This window comes from Hydra viridissima, unplaced genomic scaffold, assembly GCF_058129835.1.
Source record: "Hydra viridissima isolate aposymbiotic clone 2 unplaced genomic scaffold, HvirCarnegie_v1 scaffold_1, whole genome shotgun sequence".
Lineage (NCBI taxonomy): Eukaryota > Metazoa > Cnidaria > Hydrozoa > Anthoathecata > Hydridae > Hydra > Hydra viridissima.
In genome coordinates, this window is record NW_028324300.1 from 7,133,625 (window position 1) to 7,155,448 (window position 21,824).

The 21,824-nt window shown below is 28.9% G+C and overlaps 3 protein-coding genes across 4 annotated transcripts in view; all 3 read right to left on the minus strand.

Moving 5' to 3' along the window:
- LOC145187981 (uncharacterized) overlaps positions 1–8,318 on the minus strand; it is a 433,414-nt gene extending 425,096 nt beyond the window's left edge. Inside the window, exon 1 of the mRNA XM_090065933.1 lies at positions 8,291–8,318. The gene's annotated coding sequence lies outside the window, so the exon portion shown is untranslated. The remainder of the gene's footprint in view (positions 1–8,290) is intronic.
- The window catches only part of LOC145187396 (DNA polymerase alpha catalytic subunit-like), a 45,744-nt gene that overhangs the window by 11,990 nt on the left and 11,930 nt on the right, over positions 1–21,824 (minus strand). For both annotated transcript variants that reach the window (XM_090065914.1, XM_090065909.1), the window contains exons 12-33: positions 21,708–21,812; positions 21,559–21,613; positions 19,606–19,665; positions 19,417–19,471; positions 19,198–19,255; positions 18,913–18,972; positions 18,771–18,824; positions 17,793–17,867; positions 13,570–13,643; positions 13,300–13,364; positions 11,625–11,662; positions 11,432–11,494; positions 11,253–11,309; positions 10,993–11,077; positions 10,840–10,901; positions 10,596–10,685; positions 10,326–10,385; positions 10,188–10,244; positions 9,985–10,099; positions 9,526–9,725; positions 9,047–9,272; positions 1,957–2,075 (exon numbers count right to left, since the gene is read on the minus strand). In XM_090065914.1, coding sequence (XP_089922040.1) covers positions 1,957–2,075; positions 9,047–9,272; positions 9,526–9,725; positions 9,985–10,099; positions 10,188–10,244; positions 10,326–10,385; positions 10,596–10,685; positions 10,840–10,901; positions 10,993–11,077; positions 11,253–11,309; positions 11,432–11,494; positions 11,625–11,662; positions 13,300–13,364; positions 13,570–13,643; positions 17,793–17,867; positions 18,771–18,824; positions 18,913–18,972; positions 19,198–19,255; positions 19,417–19,471; positions 19,606–19,665; positions 21,559–21,613; positions 21,708–21,812 — 1,833 coding nt within the window. The remainder of the gene's footprint in view (positions 1–1,956; positions 2,076–9,046; positions 9,273–9,525; positions 9,726–9,984; positions 10,100–10,187; positions 10,245–10,325; positions 10,386–10,595; positions 10,686–10,839; positions 10,902–10,992; positions 11,078–11,252; positions 11,310–11,431; positions 11,495–11,624; positions 11,663–13,299; positions 13,365–13,569; positions 13,644–17,792; positions 17,868–18,770; positions 18,825–18,912; positions 18,973–19,197; positions 19,256–19,416; positions 19,472–19,605; positions 19,666–21,558; positions 21,614–21,707; positions 21,813–21,824) is intronic.
- Positions 4,369–7,257, minus strand: LOC149893127 (uncharacterized). Its single transcript, XM_090066098.1, has one exon. It carries the CDS (start codon positions 5,194–5,196, stop codon positions 4,489–4,491), a length of 708 nt encoding a protein of 235 aa, XP_089922224.1. The 5' UTR covers positions 5,197–7,257; the 3' UTR covers positions 4,369–4,488.

The window sequence follows — 21,824 nt, forward strand, 5'->3', positions numbered from 1 at the left end:
GAGTTTCATCAATAATAGCTACAGTTAGAGAGATCCAAACACAAAGTATTATTGTGAAAAATAAACTTTGGCAAGTTATTCAGAAAAAAAAAGTTTTGATGAAAACTTTTATGATTATTCTAAAAGTAAATTTAATCAAGATTTCAGATAACAAAAAACAAAATTATGTTAATTAACTTTTTTTGATTTTATCAATCCCTTAAGGTGTTAAAATCTCAACAAAAGATAATAATCCGAACATAAACAATGTTTTCTGAGTGATAGTTAAAAAAATGCATTTAAGCAATAATTCAAGTTATTTTATTATCAGATAATAAGTAGCAGCTTATTATTATTATCAGATAAGCTATTTGATAGCCATTGAAACCATAAAAAATGGGAGTTAAAACCAAGAAATGGTTGCAAGCTCAGTGCAATTTAGTTATTGACTTGTTCAAACAAGGTAAAACATTCAGATTGATACATAATTGATTCAGATAGGAATGGCATTAAAAACCATCAGCAACTTGGTTAAAAATCACAAAAGGGATACGTAAAAAAATCACCCAAGACCAAGAGTAAAGTGCAAAATGACACCCAGAACTGATAGAAAAATTTTAAAGATGGTGCAGGAAAACCAATTTTTAAGGGTCAGTATTTTTTTACTTTTAATTTCCAGTATTTTAATGAAACTATGGACTCTGAGGCTAATGTTAACAATCTTAAAAATCTTCTGGCCTCAACTGGAAAACTGCAAATGGGAAAACATTTCATCTTCCAACAAGACAATTTCCCTAAGCATATGCCAAAAATAGCAAGAGAGTTTTTCATTCAGAAGCAGATTGAGTTACTGGCCAGCTCAAAGTCCAGATCTCATTTCAATTGAACACCTGTGGACTACTCTAGATCAAAAAACCAGTGTACAATGTACTAAAAAGACAGAAGACCTATATATCTAGCTCCAAAAAGCTTGGGCTCAAATTGATTCAATATGACAAAGAAGCTAGTTGAATCACTGCAAAATTGACTTGCAGAAGTCATTAAAGCCAATGGTGATCCAACTCGATACTAAAAAGTCATAAAAATGAATTACTTGGAGAAAATTTTGATCTCAAAACCTTCAAATACTTATTTAATGTTAAAAAATTGTTAAGTTTAAATGTTTCATTAAACTTTAGGCAAAGTTAATTAAAAAGTAATTAATTTAAAGAAAGCTAATTAAAGTAATTTTGTTTTTGTTATCTGAAATCTTGATCAAATTTGCTTTCAGCATAATCATAAATGCTTTCTTCAAAAATTTATATTTTTACTGAAACAACTTCACAATAAATTTTTTTGTTTGGATACTTATCTCTCTAACTGTGGGTAGTTCACTTATGACAGCCCTCTAAACAAAACAAGGATGATTGCTCATGCTAGATTAGACCTCAGTAAGGTGGTTACATAAACATTTGAAGAGCAACTATGCACTTAACTAAGATTTAAACTAAACAGATACTTCACTTTTGTTTTTTAGAATTTTTTTTTTCTTTTTTGCTGTGTAACTATTAAATTCATTTTCATTCATTAAAGTCATTTTCCTAAAAATCATTTATCAAAATACCATAGTACAATTATTTTTGGTAATGGGTAATGGTAATGTATCTGTAAATACTAACATAAATAGTTCTTCAGTAATGCAAAAATTAGTACCCCTCAAATAATCATGTAGACAGAAAAACTAAAATTAAGTATTTGGAAATTTTCAGGGTTATTTCAAATAATTCAATTTTTTTTTTATTGACTTGCACTTGCCACCTAAAAATATAACTACTCTAAATTTAAGTTATCAAAAATACCTTTCATAAAAAAATACTTCTTTGAACCTTTGTAAATAAATTAAAAGAAAATATTACCAGAAAACCTTTACTATTAAATATTGTCTAAGATTTGAAATATTCTATGATGATATTATGAAAAATTCAATAAAAAACTAACCTCTATACTTTTATTTGACACTTCCCTTGAAATAGTAGTAAAACAAATATTATACTCTTGTATAATTGATGGATAGAGACTGTTAAAATCCAGCAATAAGATGTATTTATCATAAAAACCTTTAGAATGCAATAAAAAGAAAAAAAATGTTATGACCAGTAAAAAGAAATGTTAAATTAAAAACTTGATAAATAGCTGATAGAGTAAAATTTTTAAAGTGAGTAGAGATTGTAAGTGAAGTTACTTGGCTATATGTATTGGGTCAATCCATATAAAAGTAGGACAATAATTTTAAAAATTTCAACCACCCCCTCAGACTGTACAAATTTTAATTAGTATTAGTGTTAGTATTAGTAAATGCTGTAACTGGTGTGAGCCAGTGAGTGTGGTATCAACACACTATGACAGCGGGTTTGCTTAATTGCTGCTCATCCAGCAATCAAGACCTGCTTTAAAACTGTTAACTGATTGTGCTTTAACCAACTCACTTGGCAAACTACTCCATAAATTGGCCGATCTATTAAATAAAAAGTTATCACAACATGCTTGCTTAGTGATTTCTTTGACATATTTAAAGCTGTGTGACCTCTTGTTTGAGTTTTTTGAATACTAATTTTTTTTATTGTTTCCAAATCCTTAAAACCATTGAAGAATTTATAAAGCTGAACCATATCTCTCGTTGTCTCCTTTTTGTCAAGGTAGTCAAGTCAAGAGCTTTTAGATGATACTCATAGTTGATTTTTTTTAAGTGATGGTATTAATTGAGTTGCACGATGTTGAACTCTCTTAATAACTCAACTTCTCCCTTTCAAATAGGTGACCAAACTTGTACTGCAAACTCTAACATTGGTCGCACAAAAGAAACATAAAGTATTATCAGCAGTCTAATATCTAAGCAAATGAAGCATTTTCTAATCCGACCCAACATTTGGTTGGTTTTGCCTATGCATTTTATTACATGACTTTTCCATTTCAGATTGCTTGAGAAGATTACTTCAAGATCACTTTCAGATTCTGTTATGTTTAACTTTTGTTCATTGATATAAAAGGGTGATTTTTTGTTATTTCGGCCAAAGTGCATGACCGTACATTTTGAAATATTAAATTACACAAGCCAGTCTTGAGTCCAATTAAAAGCTGAATCAAGATCTGATTGCAAAGAAAGAGTTGATGCACTGGAAAGCATTTCATTCATAATTTTGGTGTCGCCAGCATATAGCTTTGTTAGATTTTTTAGAGTTTCAGGCAAATCGTTTATAAATAGTACAAAAAAGAGTGGTACAATTACTGACCCTTGTAGCACACCACTGGTAATTTCTGCCCAAGAGGATACATTTTTGCCTATCACAACACTTTGTTTTCTTTCTTTTAAGAATGCTTCAATCTATTGTATTGTCAGACCAGATATTCCATAAGCTACAAGTTTAAGTAACAATCTTTTATGTGGTGCTGTGTCAAATGCCCTGGCAAAATCCAAAAAAATAACATCAACAGGTTTACCATTCTCTAAAGCGGTTGAAATAAAATCAAGATTTTCAAGTAGATTCATTAAGCATGATTTATTTTTAACAAAACCGTGCTGTTTTTGCTTATTAGCTTGAACTTATATTGAAAAGTTTTAAGTCTACATCTGATTATACCTTCCATTATTTTACATGCAATTGAGGTGAGTGATACCGGTTGGTAGTTTCCTGCTAAGGTTTTTTCGCCTTTTTTGTACAGAGGAGTGATATTTGCTGATCAAAGTTGCACTGGCAGTTTGCTGGTTTTAAACGATTCTTTAAAAATAAACATAAGTGGAATAGCAAAGGCTGATGCACAATTCTTTAAAATAGCTGAATGTAAATTATCAACACCACTGAATTTGTTATCTTTTAAGTTTTTTAATCTTAGATAGACATATTCATATGTAAAATCTGAAATTGTCATAATGAATGTTTCAATAGATTTTAAATCAAAAGAAGGCAGTGGTCCATCATCTTCTTTCACAAATGCAGCTTGAAAATTTTTGTATAAGATACTGTGGTGTGACGTAAGAAAGTCCTAGTTTATAAGAGCCAATTAATACTAAAAAATAATGAATTCAAATTCTTGCTTTTTGATAATATTGTATAATAATAAATAAATTTTCAGTTTTACCCTATTTCAGGCATGAATGCATTCAAAAAAGTCCTAATTTAAGCTGTAATGTAGTTCGAAGTGATGACAAAAAGAAAGTACTATAATTTTGTTTGGAATAAAAGAAAGTCCTAATGTTTAGTATTATATATTTCTTGAAAATTAAAATGACTAATAGACTAAAGACATTATTTTTCTGACAGAGATTTATTAATTCTACATATAATATAAAATTAAAAATTCCTTTCCATTATTCTACATATAATTTTACTTAGTTTTAGACTTTTTAGCTGCTTTTTCTTGTTTTTCTTTCAAATTTTCTAGCCGAATTTGCTTTCTTTCTGTTTCTCAAACTCTTTTTCAGCTTTTTTTTCTCTTTCTTTCATGTTTTTTCTCTTTCTTTCATGCTTTTTCTCAATCCTGTCTTTCTGATTCTTCTTTAGCTCTCTTTTTCTCCTCTAAACTAGCTATATATTTGTCAGATGTAATGACTGATGAAACTCTTGTTGCTTGTTTTGGTACTTTTTTACTTTGAAATTCTTCTGGACTAACAAATATTGAATCGAAAACATTGTCATTTGCTTGCAAAGGTCCTTGAATTGGTGCTAAAGCTGTCTCACTAAATTCAATTGTTGATTCTGGTTGTGTTAAGTTCTCATTACTTACTGGAGTTTCCTCTAATAGCGTTTCTAGAACCATGTTCTTTTCTCGAGTTGTGGGATCAACACCCTCTATTTTCATCATTTTCTTCTGCCAGTAATAAAATAAGGCTTCTTGTTCTATTGCCCCTGTCCAATACATAAGATTATGATGGGCTCTAAAAGATTTTAATTGCTCATCTGTCATATCAGTTTCTAAATCATTTTTGACCTTATCAATTGGATTTAACAGTTCGGCTATAACCGGAGTTTCAGCGGATTCTTTAGGATCCCTTTGAATTTCATTTTCTTGTACACTTAACAGGACCTTTGTAAGATCCAAATTTTCTAGTAGAAAAGGACACAAACCGCAACATTTAAATCCATTTAGTAATAAAGTTGAATTTTTATGTGTTTTTGCAATTGGAGTCTGGAGCAGGGGTGCAAATGTCCTTTTTGGTAGAGCAACTCCAAGGTTTTGCATTCTCCATTCTGTGACTATGTTGGTCCAAATATCTTTTGCAACATGAAAGTAAACTCGGTCCAATGGTTGTACAAAATGGGTGCAATTAGGTGGCAAACAAATGATTACATTACCATTTTCTCTGCAAAATTGTCCCAAATCTAAGATCAAATGTGATTTGTGGCCATCTAAAAAAAGAATTATTGGCAATTGGACACTATTTTTCCTTAAAAATTCAATGAAAGATCCAGATATATAATCATAAAATGTTTAGGACATTTGGTAACCTTTGGCTGATTTACCCATAACCCAATCTTTAGGAAAGTCAGCTGCAATTTCTGGTGGAATTCCCCGTTCATATGGATACAAAACCAAAGGTAGTGCAAACAAATTACTTGCATTTACTGTTATCATAACTGAGAAACTTTCTTTATCACTATTTGCAGTGATGTTATACAATCGTTTATTTTTTTATCCAATTGCATTTTTAATAGATGGACACAGATTAAAAGATGACTCATCAAGGTTCCAAATTCGATTAGGATCCTCAAACACAGACAATAAATCATTTTTATCCATATACTCTGTTATTTTTTGGAACCACATTTTATTATCTTGTTTTTAAACAAGTATTCTGTGTTTTGGAAGTGTCTGAGCCTTTCGAAATGAAAGTGTTGAATGTCTCTTGAAAAAATTGCGTGCCCAACGAGTGCCAATTACTTTTTGGTCAAGATTCATTTTATGTGCTAAAATAGATACACCCTTAAGAAGAAGCTTCTTTGTGACTGGCATACCAACATTGACCATATCAACTAGCCAATTTTTAATTTTAACCTCTACATTTTTATCAAAAATTGTTGGACGCCCTATTTGACTCTTTGCTTGACCTTGTGTTCGTTGAACAAGGGTTGTCTTAGGTATTTTATAAAATTTAGATGCTGCATATATTGTCATAGTTTTTTATTTTATTTTATCCAATGCTTCATCCATATCCTGTTGTGAATATGGTTTATAAGATCTTTTTGGGCCTAAAACAAAAAATTAAATTATTTTTAGTAAGGCTAGGACTTTCTTTTGTATAAGGTTAAAAAAAAAGGGGAAAAAAGAAAGTCACATCAACTTTTTCGTAAAAATATTAGTTTTTACATGTAACTCGATTGTTTTTACATGCAAATTCCCAACTTACCACATTCATGAGCCATTATTGATCAAAATAGTTTTTTAACAACAAAATTTTTACAATAAAATAACCTAAATCTTCACCATACAATTTTTGATGCAATGTTCAAAATGGCATTAACTTATATTGAATATTTACATCTCAGTAGAACAAATACTCTGATTGGCCAAATTCTCCACCAATCCAGTCAATTTTTTAATGGAAAGTTTCTTCAAAGACTTTTTAGTTAAAATAACAAAAAGTATTTTCTCAAAATAATTGTTTTATAATATACAAAATTTATCATTTGTTACATTAGGACTTTCTTACAGCATAGGACTTTGTTAGGTCACACCAGGGTATCAGCAATATCTTTTGAACTTTGAGTGGTTTTTCCATTTGCTCCCTTTAATGCTTTTATCGTATCTTTGACTGCTAGTTGATTGTTCATGTAGCTGTAGAAAAGCTTTGGATTCTTGATGGATCTTTTTACCAGATTAAGCTCAAAGTTTTGTCTCACTTTTTTAATCTCATCTGCTACATTTTTGCAAATCATTTTGTATTTAGCTTTCAAGACAGGATCTTTCCATTTACATGAGCAGTTTTTATACCTTAAATTTTGTTTGCTTCTAATAAGAAACGTTAACTTAGCATTAGCCCATGCTGGTCTAATTTTTAAAGAGTTTAATGTCTTTTTATTTGGAGTGAAATGATTACATGCCACCTCAGTATAAAAAATCAGTTCATCAAACATTTCTTGTACATTTTTGTTACTGAAGCATTGTATCCAGTCAACATTTGAAATTAGGTCAGATATTTGTTCAAAATTGGAATTAGCAAACATAAATCTTTGCTTACTTTTATTGTTATGGATTACTTTATCAGACAAGATGAAACTGAAACATATTATTAGATGGCCCCTAGTTATGTTTCCCAAAACAAATTTTGAATCTATTTCGTTAACACTTGCTGATTGAGTTGTAAAGATTAAATCTAAGGTATTCCCAAATTGTTCATCTGACAGCTGGAAAGTTGTTATGTTAATATACTGATAAAGGAAATTATCATTTAAAATATCTGTAAATTTATATTCAACTCCATTCTCATTTGAAATTTGGTTTCTTTTTTAATTAAATGATCTTATTGCCACAGATGCGATACCAAAAGGGGTCATTGTCTGGTCTTGCTTGATTCATTTTATTTCTTTCAGTTCTGAGGTTAAAGTCTTGGAGTCTCTGAGCCTCAGTCAAATCTGGACAAATATAAATATCTTTATGTTTGACATTACTTCTCAATTTTTTAGCTGATGCTAATATTGTGTTGCGAAGAATATCCTCAGCTAATTCAATAAGAATTGGACCTGGTTTATTTGTTTTAGATCTCAGCCGTGTAACAAATTTTGGTATTACATTCTCTTGAATTATGATCTTAAAAATTTCCTTTACTTTTGACTCATCTTCTTTTGATTTCATTTCTATGCTTTCTTTATTTAATTCAGCTACTCCATAAATAATGACATTTTTTGCTTTTCTTTTTCTTTCATCTAACTCATTAATAGCTACATTTGTTACCATCAGCTGCTCTGTAGGCTTCTTTTTTGTTTACTTTGTTTGACAATAAGCGACCAGTCACTGATAGAGTTGCTCGACTCAGCTGCTTTACTTATTTCTGTCTTCAGATTTTTAATGTTTTCATCATTTTCAGTTTTAGTTCTTTCTAGTTTTATCACACGTTCAAAGAGTTCCAAAAAAGCGTTAGAAAGCTGGCTACACCAATTATGAATATCTTTAGTTATTTTAGAGTGCAAACCAGCACCCAATTTTTGCCAATTGTCCTGTTTAAGAAAATCTAAATTCATTCCTAAACTGATATTGTCTACTCTCTTGATTAGAGGGCTATCACTCTGAATAACAGTGGATTACCTCTTGTTGTAAACTTAATATTTATTCTTATTATTCTAAATTGTAGTATGTGTTTTTTCCGTGTTAGTAGTACCTTATTAATGTACCTTATTAATGTAACATTAGTAGTAACTTAATAATGTAACATGAAAAAATGTAAAAATTAAGCTGCCAACTCCAAATGATTCAAAAGCTATGTTTTGAAATTTAACTTAAAACTTCCTAATTTTTGCCCACATCCGCCATTATTGATTTTAAAATGCCACTTTTTCATGAATAATGCTCTAGTGGAAGAAAAGAGCTAAAAATTGGTATTTGACCATCATTGAGGGTGCTAAATCCAGAAATGTAGAGGCAATAGCTCAATTTAAAATCTTATTTATTTTTTTACATGTAATTTTAAAATGGTCAAGACAAATTTTCTGTTCTGCTACCATTGTGCTTTTACTGATTTTTGGAGTTGGTCAAGACTCATTTTTTCCTAGAGGCCATTTTAATATAAAAGATTTCTTGAAGCCTAATAAAGATATGCTGTTTTGAAATTTAGACTAAAAATGTCTTTTTTTGGTCTTATGTCTTCCATTATTGATTTTACAATTATACCTTCTCCTGAATAATTCAAATTCTAATGAAAGAAATTGGCTGAAAATCAGGGTGAAATAGCTGTCCTCCTTTTACATGGAATTACTCATAGCTAGCAGTTAGTAAATGAGCATCAGTGATGATAATAGATAAAGGTTAAGTTGGCTGACTAGAGAATAAGTGAAGTTGGTAGGATTATTAAAGAGTCCAAAGACTCCACAACTATCACCTTTCTTTGGTTCTAATACTAAACCCCCAGCATATGTGGGTTTTTTGCGACTTTTGTTACGCTTCTTTGACACTCCAGTTTGGTTTCCCTGGTTATCTTCTGCATTTGGCTTTGAATCTTTTTGTGTGCCATATGATTTATCTGGAAGGATATAATTTTTTTTGGAGAAGGCATGAAGAAGCAAATATTCATTTCTTTCTGACCGACCTCCTAGTAAAGTGCGTGACTAAATAAAACAAGCCCTGAAAGTAATTTCAATTTAATATACCCTTCAGTTTGTGAAAGAACCAACAAATAAGAAAGTATTTTCATACAAAATAAATTATTAAAAAGTTAATTTAAATCTATGATATTAAAATTTAAGTATTAGTTTTGAACTAAGTTCATAAAGTAAAAAGAAAAACAGAACATTTAAGAAAAAAATGTAATACATGAATTTTTTTTTTAAAAAAAGCATTTCCTAATAGAATGCACTATACCATTACATTTCCACAGATTCCAGTGATTTGATATGCGAGTGGCAAAATATTTAGCTCATACATTAATTGCAACAAATACAAAGCATCTGCTCGATTGTAATTTAACATATTTATTAGAGATTGTGTTTTCTGAAGGTTTTTAAGAATTTCTTCAGGTAATAAATCATTCCGTTGTTTGTTCAATACAAAAGAGCAAATCTCTAAAATATTTTACTATAAAAGTTAAAAACTCAAACTAAAATTCAATTAAAAAGTCTGACTAAAACCTGTAAGAATCAAATAACATTTTACACAACACTAGTGCTTAAAATCAAAAATGAAACTTACAATGAAAAAGCTAATAAATTAAAACTAATTATAATACCAATAAATCTTTTAAAAAAAATTAAGAAATTTATTTTTTAAATTACTGTAAATAATAAAAATTGTTAATGCGAAAGCTTGTAAAACAGTTCTTACCTGTTAAATTGTAACTTTTACAGCGAATTAATTCTTTTGCACTGATCTTTATGTCACAAACTAATCTTCCACAAGCTACGTTTTTATCAGAAGCATTAAAACCTTTCTTAACACGCTAGATAATAACATAAAGAAAGCAAAAGTAAGATGAGACAAAAATTTAACAATTGTTATATAAAAATTTCAAGTTAAGTAAAACTTACTATATATTTGGGCATATTTGTTCTTTTTAACCTACCAATCTTTGACCAATGAGGAACCTTTAAAATGAGTATAATGATGAGCATACAGTATAGCTAATATAAATAATTATCAATTTTAAATTATAATGAAAAATTTACCTTATTTGAATCTAATCGATTTAACAACACCTCAAACAAAAAATCTTGAATGTCATGACCCTAAATGTGTTGAAGAAACAATAATCTTAGCCTAATATTTTAAATTATCTCTTGGAACTAACATCAAAAAAGAAAAGATTCTTTTTTCTCTCAATAAAAATTGTGTTATGTTAAAATCCATTTATTACAAGCAACAAAAAAACAAGATTCCAAAACACAACTGCATCTTTTATGAACAAAAGTTGATTGTATGCATTTAAATAAACTTACCACTATAACATCAGGATCAATGGTAAGAACTTTTGCAAGAAGAAGGCCTAACATAGATCTTTCAGATGAACAAGCTTGAAATTTAGCACACTTAAGACAAATTTTAGTAAAATGTTTTAAATGTTTATACTGTAACCATTAAAAGCAAAACAAATAGAAATAAAATAATTTTAGTGTCTGATTTTTTGTTAAATATTTCAATTTTTACATAATGAATATAAGACTAAATATATTTAAGACTAACAGTTTTCTGTATAACAATTTGGAAGTCATATGGCAGCAGTTGATCAGAAGGTTTTGCAACAACTACAAGCAAAAATTAGAATAAAAACAACCACTTGATAATACTTTATATCATTTGTAAGAGAAAAATCTTTCAATAAATACTCCAACTTACAGCAAAAACTATTCTTAAAGGGCTGCTCTGGGGCACCACGATCAAGGAATACCTCTGGATGAATTAGGCCACAAATAGATATAATCTAGTTATATTAGGTGAATACAAAGATACTAAAAAAACTTTAAAAAAAAAGCCTAAAAAAATTCTAAAACAATCCTTAAAAAGACAACAAAAATAAAAACTAAACAGTCAGAATATTAAGTTCTTAAAATTAAATCAGAAATGGAGTTGTAGAATGACATCCTTTCTATGTATACCTCATGCTCATGGGTTTTTGGATGAGTTGTAGCTATCATGGACAAACTTAAAATAACCTAAAAATAATTTTTTTTTACTAATTGTTGCAGTCAAAAAAATTTTTGATAACTAGTAACCTGCTAATAACAACTACTAAAGATGAAGTGGAAATATTTCAGTTAACTATTCAAAATCTTACCAAAGGTGGAATGGGAATATTCTCTTCAACAACTGTAATAAAAGTAGGTCTATCAACAAAAGCCTACAAAAAAAAAAACAATTTATGCTAGTACTTTTTTATAACTGAAAAAAATCAACAATGATCAATGAAAAATTTATAAACATCAACAATAATCCCCTCAATCTTTAATAGCACTTCTTAGATTTTTTACCTCAACTTTGCACCAACTCACAACATTCTTGGGAATCTCTAGAAAAAAAAAAAGAAAAAAAAAAAAAGAAAAATAACATAGGAGCAAAAAACATACCTTAAAAATTCCAATATTACACAATTTTATCCACCAAACTTTTTATTGTAACAAATCATACATATTTTCACTTAGTTCATATATACTGTATATGTACATGTTTACATATGTATAAAATAATAAACAGTTTCTTTTGCAAAAGTGAATGTAATCTATGTAAATATGTAATGTATATATTCATGTAACAAAACAAACTTTTGTATTGTTACATAAATATATACATTACGTATTTACATAGATTACATTCACTTGTCACAAAAAGAATGGCACATTTTTTGTTTTTAAAGTATTTCACTAGTGCTATCAGTTGAGTTTTTTTTATTTAAAAAGAATCACTTTTTTTTTCGAAACAAAGGTTTTCCTTCTTTTGCTTTGATTGATTTTAGATAATGAAAGTATCAACTTAGAAAGTTTATTAATCTCTAAGTACCATAAGTTGACACAGCATGAAAGATATTCACTGATTTAAAAAGTTGACCCAACAATGGTGCAAAGTGATTATCGAGAAAGCTGCTATCAACTTATATCACTCACCTGGTTGATCATGGTCCATACCTACAAAATTAAACATTTGCAAAGTGAAACTCCATTAAATTGGAAGAAGAAAAATGTCCCTCAGAACATTAATTGGAGAGATTTCAACTTCAAAGGATTCAATTCACCTAATACTTAAAATTGATTTACATAGATGGTCCCAAAAAAAAGGACAGACCCACTACTAAATGATGGTCAAATAGTCAAAAGAATTCTGTTTACAAAATAGTTCAGAAACAGTTTCTGAAAAGAAAAAATATGGATTTCATTTTCTAATGAGAAGATGTTCAAAATAAAAACAAAGAGAAACGAGAGAATCTAGGCTATAAATTGTGGAGAAGCTGATGGAGTAGGAGGTGTACAGAGAAAACAAAAAATTTTCGCAAAATGTTAGTAAAGTTAGGTGTGTGTTTAGGGGGAATGCTACTGCTGGTCATCTTAAACAAAAAATAGTCAACCAAAGTTTATATCAAAAATGTTTTGCTAGTTTGAAAAAATGGCAACCAAGTGTATGGTGACAGTAGGTCGTTTCAGCGAGATATGCTACTGCTCACACCCATTACCATTCCCAAAAATAGTGTTCAGACAAAAAACATTGACTGTCAAACTCTATGAACGTTAACCAAAAAAATGGGCTAAAGTATGATTAAAGAAAAAGTTAATTGATGAACTAAAGCTTGCAGTGAAACAAATTAGACTTGAAAAAGTTTTAAAGATTTGTGAGAATTGTTTTGTATTTTTAAGAATAACAGCATTATTTGCATTAACAGACTGAAGTTTCTAGGTTTAAAAGAAAATACAAATCTTCTTTAAAAAAAATCTAGACTGATTTCATTAAAATTGAGTGAGATACTTAAAAAATATTAACACATTCTTTTAGGGACACCCATTAGAAACAAGGAAAATCAATATTCTACCAGTATTACAGTAAATTATATTTGGTAGAAAGCATCATTTTAACAAAAACTTAAAATACAGCAAGACTCCAACAATAATAATAACAACATTAACATTATCCACAAAAATAACATTAACATTATCTTACGAGGAAACTTGACATCAATCCAGGAAGGTCCTTGTAGCTTCTGATTAAGAAATAGCAACTCTAAGCTGAATAAAAACATGCTTAATCTCATTCACAATAAAAAAATTGTTTAGTTACCTACAAAAAAAAAATATTTTTAACTAAAAATATTTTTTGATAATAAAAGGTTTAAAGGTTTAAACTGACTTAAGCAACTTTTTTTAAAATATCTAAAGCAAAAAAAGAAAATTACTTTCACTTTTTAAGAGATCTAGTCTGTTTAATAGTTACCTTGACGTGTTCGATCCAAACACATGACTAAATGTTTCACCTTTTAGGTCTGATTGTAGTTGTGGTTGGTCAGCCTGAAAATAATTTAAAATCTTTTAAAATATTGCGATGTGAATCATTTTTTGAAAAAAAATAGCTAGTAACAACTTGAGACTCTTTAATACCATATATGTAACTGGGAAAAAAAGGCAACTGCGCTGGTATTTTACAGCAAGTACTCAGTAATTTAATTGCATACATTTATAAACTTTTTAAAAAAGAAAAACTAATATAACTGCATTAAAACTTTTAATCTCCTTTTTTTTTTTTTTTTTTTTTTTTGTAAAGAAAGCAATTTTTTTTTTAAAAACAGAAATAGTATTTTGTAAATAGTAGTTATCTATTGGAATTCACTAAATTACAATTTTAAAAAAATTGTTCTGAAATTTCTCTAAATCAATTACAATGTAAAAGTTCATAAAAACTAGCTTCAAAAAAAAGTTTTATAAGTCTTTTGTAAAATACAATTTTAAAAATATATTTATGTAACAGCCATTGCATATTTTCATTAAAAAATTTTTTTTTTCAGGTTTAAATTTGGAATAAGGGTGGGGAATCTTAAAACTATTTCCATTTAAACAAGAAAAGCTTAAGAATTATAGAAAAATTTGTATGTAAAAAAATGTACCTTAAGATAATTTACAAAAAATATTTAACTTAAACTTTGTAACTCATCCAAAACTCTACTTATTTTAAAAATGATTTAGTATTTAAAAGTGTGGTGATATAATTAAGAATGTGATATGATACTATATACAGTGTCTCAAAAAATTATCCGACCAAACAAGTTTTTCCCAAAAAAAAATGTTTACGCTCTAAATTATACTAAAAACAATGAATAGCGATACTTACTTTGTCTGTCATTTTAATTCTATTGGGAATAGTATGTTATTTAGCGTTATTATTTTTTGATTCATGCTTCAGTTGGTTTATTATTTGTCCTAAGAGGAACTTAGTATTGAATAGGCTTGTAAAAAAATTATCCGACCAAGCGATATTTAGGTAAGTTTAATTAATTTTATGTGAAATTTGTTGAAATATTTTAGCAAATTTTTATACAATTAATGAAATTGCATAACAAAAAACTGTTTTTTTGTAGTAAAAAAAAAAATTATGTATAAAAAAAAGGTTTCATGTTTTTTTAAGTAAAATGGTGGGAGGTAAACGTCACTGGACTGTTTCTCAGAGAAATTTAGCTGTTGATCTAGTCAATCAGGGTAAAACCTATCGTCAGGTGCAGCAAGATACTGGAATTCCTCATAATACAGTATCCAACATAATGAAGAAGTATAATTTGATCGGAACAACAGCTACAAAAGAAGGGCAGGGTCGTAAAAAAAAGACTTCTAAGAGTTTTGATAGAAACTTAATTATACAAGTCAAGAAAAATCGCTTCATTTCTGCTTGAAAACTGGCTGAGCAAGCTGAAGAGAGTTATGGAATCAAATTATCCCATCAGACAATCAGAAATCGTATCCAAGACCAGGGATTTCAAGGACAACTTGTGCGTAATAAACCATATTTGAGTAAGAAACACATGAAAAGAAGATTGGAGTTTGCTAAGAAGTTCAAAAACATGCCGTTAAGTTTCTGGAAAAAGATCCTGTGGAGCGACAAATCGAAATTCAACTTAAAGTCATCTGATGGAGCCCAAAAAGTTTGGAGAAAAGCCGGAGAAGCATACAAATTGAGCTGCGTCAGAGGAACTGTCAAGTATGGCGGCGGTAACGTGATGGTATGGGGTTTGTTTAACTACCTTTTACAATAAGCAGTTAAGTACGAATAAAAATGACAGCTCTTGATCAAGAAGTAAATGTAATATATATAACAAAATCAATACAAATATCGCATGCTTTCGCTTCCCTATAATACAAGAAGCTGTTGCAAGAAACACGTTCTTCAAAAACAAAAAGCCGTCACAAATAGTTTGTTGCATTAATAAGTAATGCAACACTGGCCCCCACTTAAGTGTCTTTATTCACTAAGGGTATATTCTTTTCATTGATAAAGGTTATATTTACATTGTTATTAATATCTGGAGCTTGAATAGGTTTATGTTCCTCTAATAGATATAATTTATTTATTGGCCTTTTTATAACTTGAGGTTTATTAGTAGAAATACATCTAACTGATGCTGCACGAATCAGATTATCATTTGATGGTATTAATTCCTGTACGATACCTAACTTCCATTCGCAACGTGACGCTTTCGGATCATCTATTATAACGACATCACCAATTTTAATGATGTGACCAGAGCTTTGAGATTTGCGATGTTTATGAAATTCTCTTAGTTCAATTAAATATTCATTTTTCCATCTCTGCCAAAAGTGCTCCAGAATGGTTTTACTATGATAATACTGTTTACTTAAATTATGTTCCTCATCAGAAAGGATATTTGAATGCGACGATTCTAAATTAAGTTTACGCCCAAACATAAGATGATTAGGTGTTAAAGATTCATTACCAGGCGTTTCATAAATAAAGGTAATAGGCCTGTTGTTTGTTATGATTACGATTTCAGAAAGAATTGTAAGCATTTCTTCATAGTTTAATCTTGATGTTGTTAATATCTTTTTAAGAGTTCTTTTTGTTGTCCTAACCATTCTCTCAAAGAACCCACCCCACCACGGCGCTGCAGCCACATTGAAATGCCAACGGATACGCTTAGAAGAAACAAAAGCTTGGGTTTCATCTGCTGAGAAATATGTGCCATTATCACTGACAATCTCATAGGGTGAACCATAATGCCCGATAAAACGACGTAGACAACGTATTTAACATTAAAATATTACAGAAGAAAAATAATAACAACTTAGCTGCAAGTATCTGGAAATATCTTTAGCATCCAACCGAATAAAATTTCAGGATAATCACTACTGTAACAAGCTTAAATCACAAAGAAAACTCCGTGGGCTCCATGTTTAACTACCTTTTACAATAAGCAGTTAAGTACGAATAAAAATGACAGCTCTTGATCAAGAAGTAAATGTAATATATATAACAAAATCAATACAAATATCGCATGCTTTCGCTTCCCTATAATACAAGAAGCTGTTGCAAGAAACGCGTTCTTCAAAAACAAAAAGCCGTCACAAATAGTTTGTTGCATTAATAAGTAATGCAACAGGGTTCAATGGCTTAGAAGGGTGTCGGAAAACTCCAATTTATTGATACTTTAATGGATCAGGTGCAATACAGAAACATATTAAGGCAAAATTTGAAGTCATCTGCTCGAAAACTTCGGCTAGGATCTGATTTTACATTTCAGCAAGATAACGATCCCAAGCATAGTGCTACTAAAACCAAGGAGTGGTTTGCTGAAAATAATGTTGAGGTCTTGGAATGGCCCGCACAATCACCGGACCTTAATCCCATTGAACATTTGTTGGAAATTTTAGACCGAAAAATTGGAGATCGGTCATTTTCCAAAAAAGATACCTTCAAAGTGGCAATTGAAGAAGCCTGGGAAAAGATTTAACCAGAAGAAACAAAATCTTTAGTTGAATCAATGCCTAGACGTCTAGAAGCTGTAATCCAAGCAAAGGGAGGCCCAACAAAGTATTAAAATAATTGTTTTGTTATATAATAACTTGTTATGAAACAAACAATGTGTTTGGTCGAATATTTTTTTGACAATAAAAAAACGACCTAAGTTCCTTTATTTTAAGACTGAAAACCTTGTGATTCATATTTTACATTAAAATAAATAAAATCTATTTAAAAACATGTTCTTTTATTTTCATTAATCTTGAGTTTACCAAAAAAGTCTAAATTTATGAAAATACAGCACTTTTTTTAGGAAAAATATTTAAAAAAATGTTTGGTCGGATAATTTTTTGAGACACTGTATATAGATATACATATATAATAAATGCTAGCATGTGTAATAATATGCTAACAGCATTAAAAAATATAGACTTGCAATTATAATTTTTTCAATAGAATGTTTGTATGGACCAAAATTAACACAATTTTACCAACTTGAGCTTGCATCAACCATATTGCAGTTCAATTCCAAGTATATGGCAAATGACTGCTATTTAAATTGCAATTTAAAAAAGAATTAAAATATTTTTTACAATGTTTGTACTGCACACACGCATGTTAGGGTATTTTCCCAAAGAAAAGTCAAAACTTTTTATGTGATTTTATATAAAAAAAGAAAATATTGTAGAACTAACCCCATATAAAACTTCTAAGTATTCTGCTTCATAAGGTACTTCAACTTTATCAAAAGCATATTTCTTTAATGTTTTCTGTAATAACAAAATCTTTCCTCAAAATAATTGAAAATAAAGTTAAAACACAAATAATAAAAGTTTATAGACATTTAGAAAACATTTATATCAAAATAATAATTACAGATAAACTTCTGTAATTTCAATTTCTATAATTTGAACTTTCTTTCATTGAAATATATATAACCAGTCCAAACAAAATTTCTTTACTTTCTCAGTTAAATCTCATTATTTGAACCTCTATAGTTTGAAACATTTTTTTATGACCAGTGAAGAATCTCCTTTCCTTCTGAAAATTATAATATTTGTTTCAAACAAATGTAAATTCTTGTATTCATATAACAAAAGTAAAAAGCTGCTATTCATATTCTTAAATTTCCAGGGAAACTTTATTTTTACTTTTAACTTTCCACATTTGAGAATCTTATAAAGAAAGATAACAGCGAATAACTTCAAGCACAATATTTTCCAGGAAAAGGTATTTATCTACTTAACTATTTTCTTCTGCTGAAGATTGGGGCACTGTTAAGGAGAAAACATTTTCCTTTGACTGCTTTAGAGAAGTAGGAATCAGAAGAGATACATAGAATATTGATGCTAATCTAAAGCTTCATTTCAGGAGTTGAAGTTAAATTTACTGACTTAGAACATAATTTCTTGACCAGAACTCATCCAGATGTGGTATATTTGTTTACAAAAATACCACATTTATTAGAACACTTCCAAATGATCAATTTTAAAAAAAAAATCATAATTTTAACTAGTCCTTGCAGTCTCCTATTGTTTTGAATTATAGAAGTTCAACTGTACTATTCTTGATTACAATATCTTTAACATCAACTTTATCTTTATATTATAAAATAATAATTTAACTACTATTCAAAAGCGAAAAGCTCTAACACTTAAAACAATAAATCTTACCCGACATTTAAACTCCATAATTTTGTTTTTTGCCATTACACTTTGATCAACCTCCTATATAGTTCATTAGGGATTAACAGATTGAATACTTTTAATCAACATTTATGCAGTATTTAAAATCAAAGAATTAAACCAGAAATACCTCAAAAACTTCTTTAAAGTCCACTGGAATTTGGAGATCTTTCCCATTATGATCATGCCGCTAAAAAAAAATTTACGAGCTTTTTAAATACTTTTCCATTTAAGCAATTTAAAAAAAAAAAAAAAAAAAATCTTTATGTGCAGTATATATTTATCACTTAGAACTTACCATTTCTAAATTTTTTACAGAATACAGACAGTCAAAATTACATTTTTGTGTTAAAAACTTATCAAATAAATATTTGCACTTAATTTAATACTGTATTTAAAAAAAACTCTTTAGTACCGTTTTTCTTGGAAGAAAGTACAACTGGCGCTCAATATTTTTAACTGCAACACAGCAACTGAAAAATAACAACCCAGGAATTAGACTTTCTCTTGACCATTAATTTTTCATTGAGAGCAAAAGAGTTTAAAAGACACAATGAGTGCAGATTAATTATGTCCGATTAATCTTTAATTATCTTCTAAGATAATAACTAATAGTAACTTTTTAAAAAGTTACCTGACATGACACTTAGATGTTTCAATCCACACTTTTCCAAATAAATACACTGTGCCTACAAAAGAAATGTGAAAAGAATAACCTGAAAGTAACTTAAAGTTTGTTTGATCAAGCTTTATATAAAATGTATTCTCAATGTGTGATTTTGTCTTGAACAAAACTTAAGTGCAAAGTTCACCAATTCATTACCTGGTTGATTAAAGCGATCTTCATATGCATCCAACCAGAAAAACCGTAAGACCTCATCACCTACCATTAAACACAATGGTTCCAATAAATTTTTATATTTAACTTATCTGCAGGGTAAAAAATAATTTTAAAGGAAAAAATTCACCATTTATTTAATACCTATTGTATATATATATATATATATATATATATATATATATATATATATATATATATATATATATATATATATATATATATATATATATATATATATATATATATACACATATATACATATACATATACATACACATACACACATATATATAGAGGGTGGTTCACTTTATAATGGAAAAAAAAAAGTTGGTTTTTTATCATAAGCATTTTAGTTTTCTGGCTCACTGGGATTTAAAACATGTATATACCAAATTTCACACCATTTGGCTCCTATAAATACTACCTCAGTGCACTTGTTATCTCGTGTTTTATGGTATTCAGCAGTTTCATTAAATGAAAGTTTTGCAAGGTTTAAAATGCTGTTTTTTATATACAAAGAGCAATTATATTACACAGTAAAATAATACTAGTTGCATGACACATTAACCTGACTATATTGTAGAGTAGTTCTAAGTATGCCATTCAAAAATACACTTTAAAAGTTTTTTAGTCTGAACTTTCTGAGTCCTGAAGGTCTTCAAGTTGCAATCTCTTCAGCACAGTTGATTTTTTTGCATCAGGAAACTCTTTGTGATACTGTTCGAAAATTTGGAGCAAGTACTGCTTTTTCTCCACTGATTTAATGAGAAATGAGTTGAATGATGACTCCAGTGCAATTTTCCGCTTGGCACAGTCATTGATAACTTTCAAGGAAAAGACCACTGCTGTTGCCTTCTGAAAAAGTGGAGTTTGTTGCCAGGTGGAAGCATTAGAGGTGCATCTAATGGAATGGGACACTGAATCCAAGCTTTAATGTAAACCAAGGGTGTAAAGATAGCAAATTCTGCAATTGATATGTCTTCATGCTTATTCAGCTTGAATTGATGACAGAAGAGATAAATTTTGATGTTGTAGATTATTTTAGACATCCATCTTGCAAAGTGATAAGCTCCTGGAACATGAAAACACACCCCAAGGGAGGGAATTCCCCACAGGAATATAAAATTGAGAGTCTGTTTTGAAGTCAAACGAAACAAAAACAAATTGCTCCAAAAAAATTTGATAAAAAGTTTCTTTGGGTGTGTATATATATGTATATATATATATATATATATATATATATATATATATATATATATATATATATATATATATATATATATATATATATATATATATATATACATATGCTATTTAGCTAAACACTAAAGAATTTTTATTATTATATATATCAAACCTTAAGTTATCTTACAAAATTGAACAATATCTCAAATTAGACATAATGTTTTATTTTTCTGAAAAAAAATTAAGCTCATTTGACCTATTAATTAAAACAAGTTTTTAATTCTGTACATAACTTAAATAATTTGATTAGTTAAAGAATGCAAAAAAAGTACTAATTTTTTAAATTAAAAATAAAGCACTAATTAAGTTATGTACCAAATAAAATGGTTAGTAATAATAACAGTAAACCACTAGCAAGTTGCAAATAGTTCAGTCCATGAGTTAAGAATCAAAGCAGTACCAGTAACTATGTCTGAGTTAGGTCTAACTACTAAGAGATAGGTGCACCTATTGGTGTTAATGTGTGGTTCATCTTTTAAAATGTTATAATGAGACAGGGTCAAATATATTGCATGATGCAAAGATGATTAGCTAAATTTTCTTAAAATAGTCTTTAATGGCAATGCCACATTCCCAACAGTACATTAAAATCTGAACAGCCTGAGACTTTCAACATATTAACATATTATCTTTGAGACAATAAATTTTCAATCCATAAAAGAAGCAAATAAAAATTATAAATATCCTCACCATTTATATTTAAAGTTGGTAACTTAGAAGATATTAAAGAGACATCTGGTAATGGCTGTACAAAAAAATAAAAAATAAATACAGAGGAAAAGTAGAATTAATACTACTAAATAATATACAATTCACAGACAAAAAGAAAAATTAAAAACCTGTTCTTCTTTCTTATCAAATACATCTTCATAAGCCACTGATGAACGAGATTTTGTTGTTTGTTTTACTGTGGTTTTTTTGGGTAAAACATCAGCTTCTATAAGCTTTGAACAAAA

What these genes read in the sequence shown, in the direction of transcription:
- LOC149893127 (XM_090066098.1), bottom strand. Translation starts at nt 5,196, where the DNA reads ATGCAAAACCTTGGAGTTGCTCTACCAAAAAGGACATTTGCACCCCTG.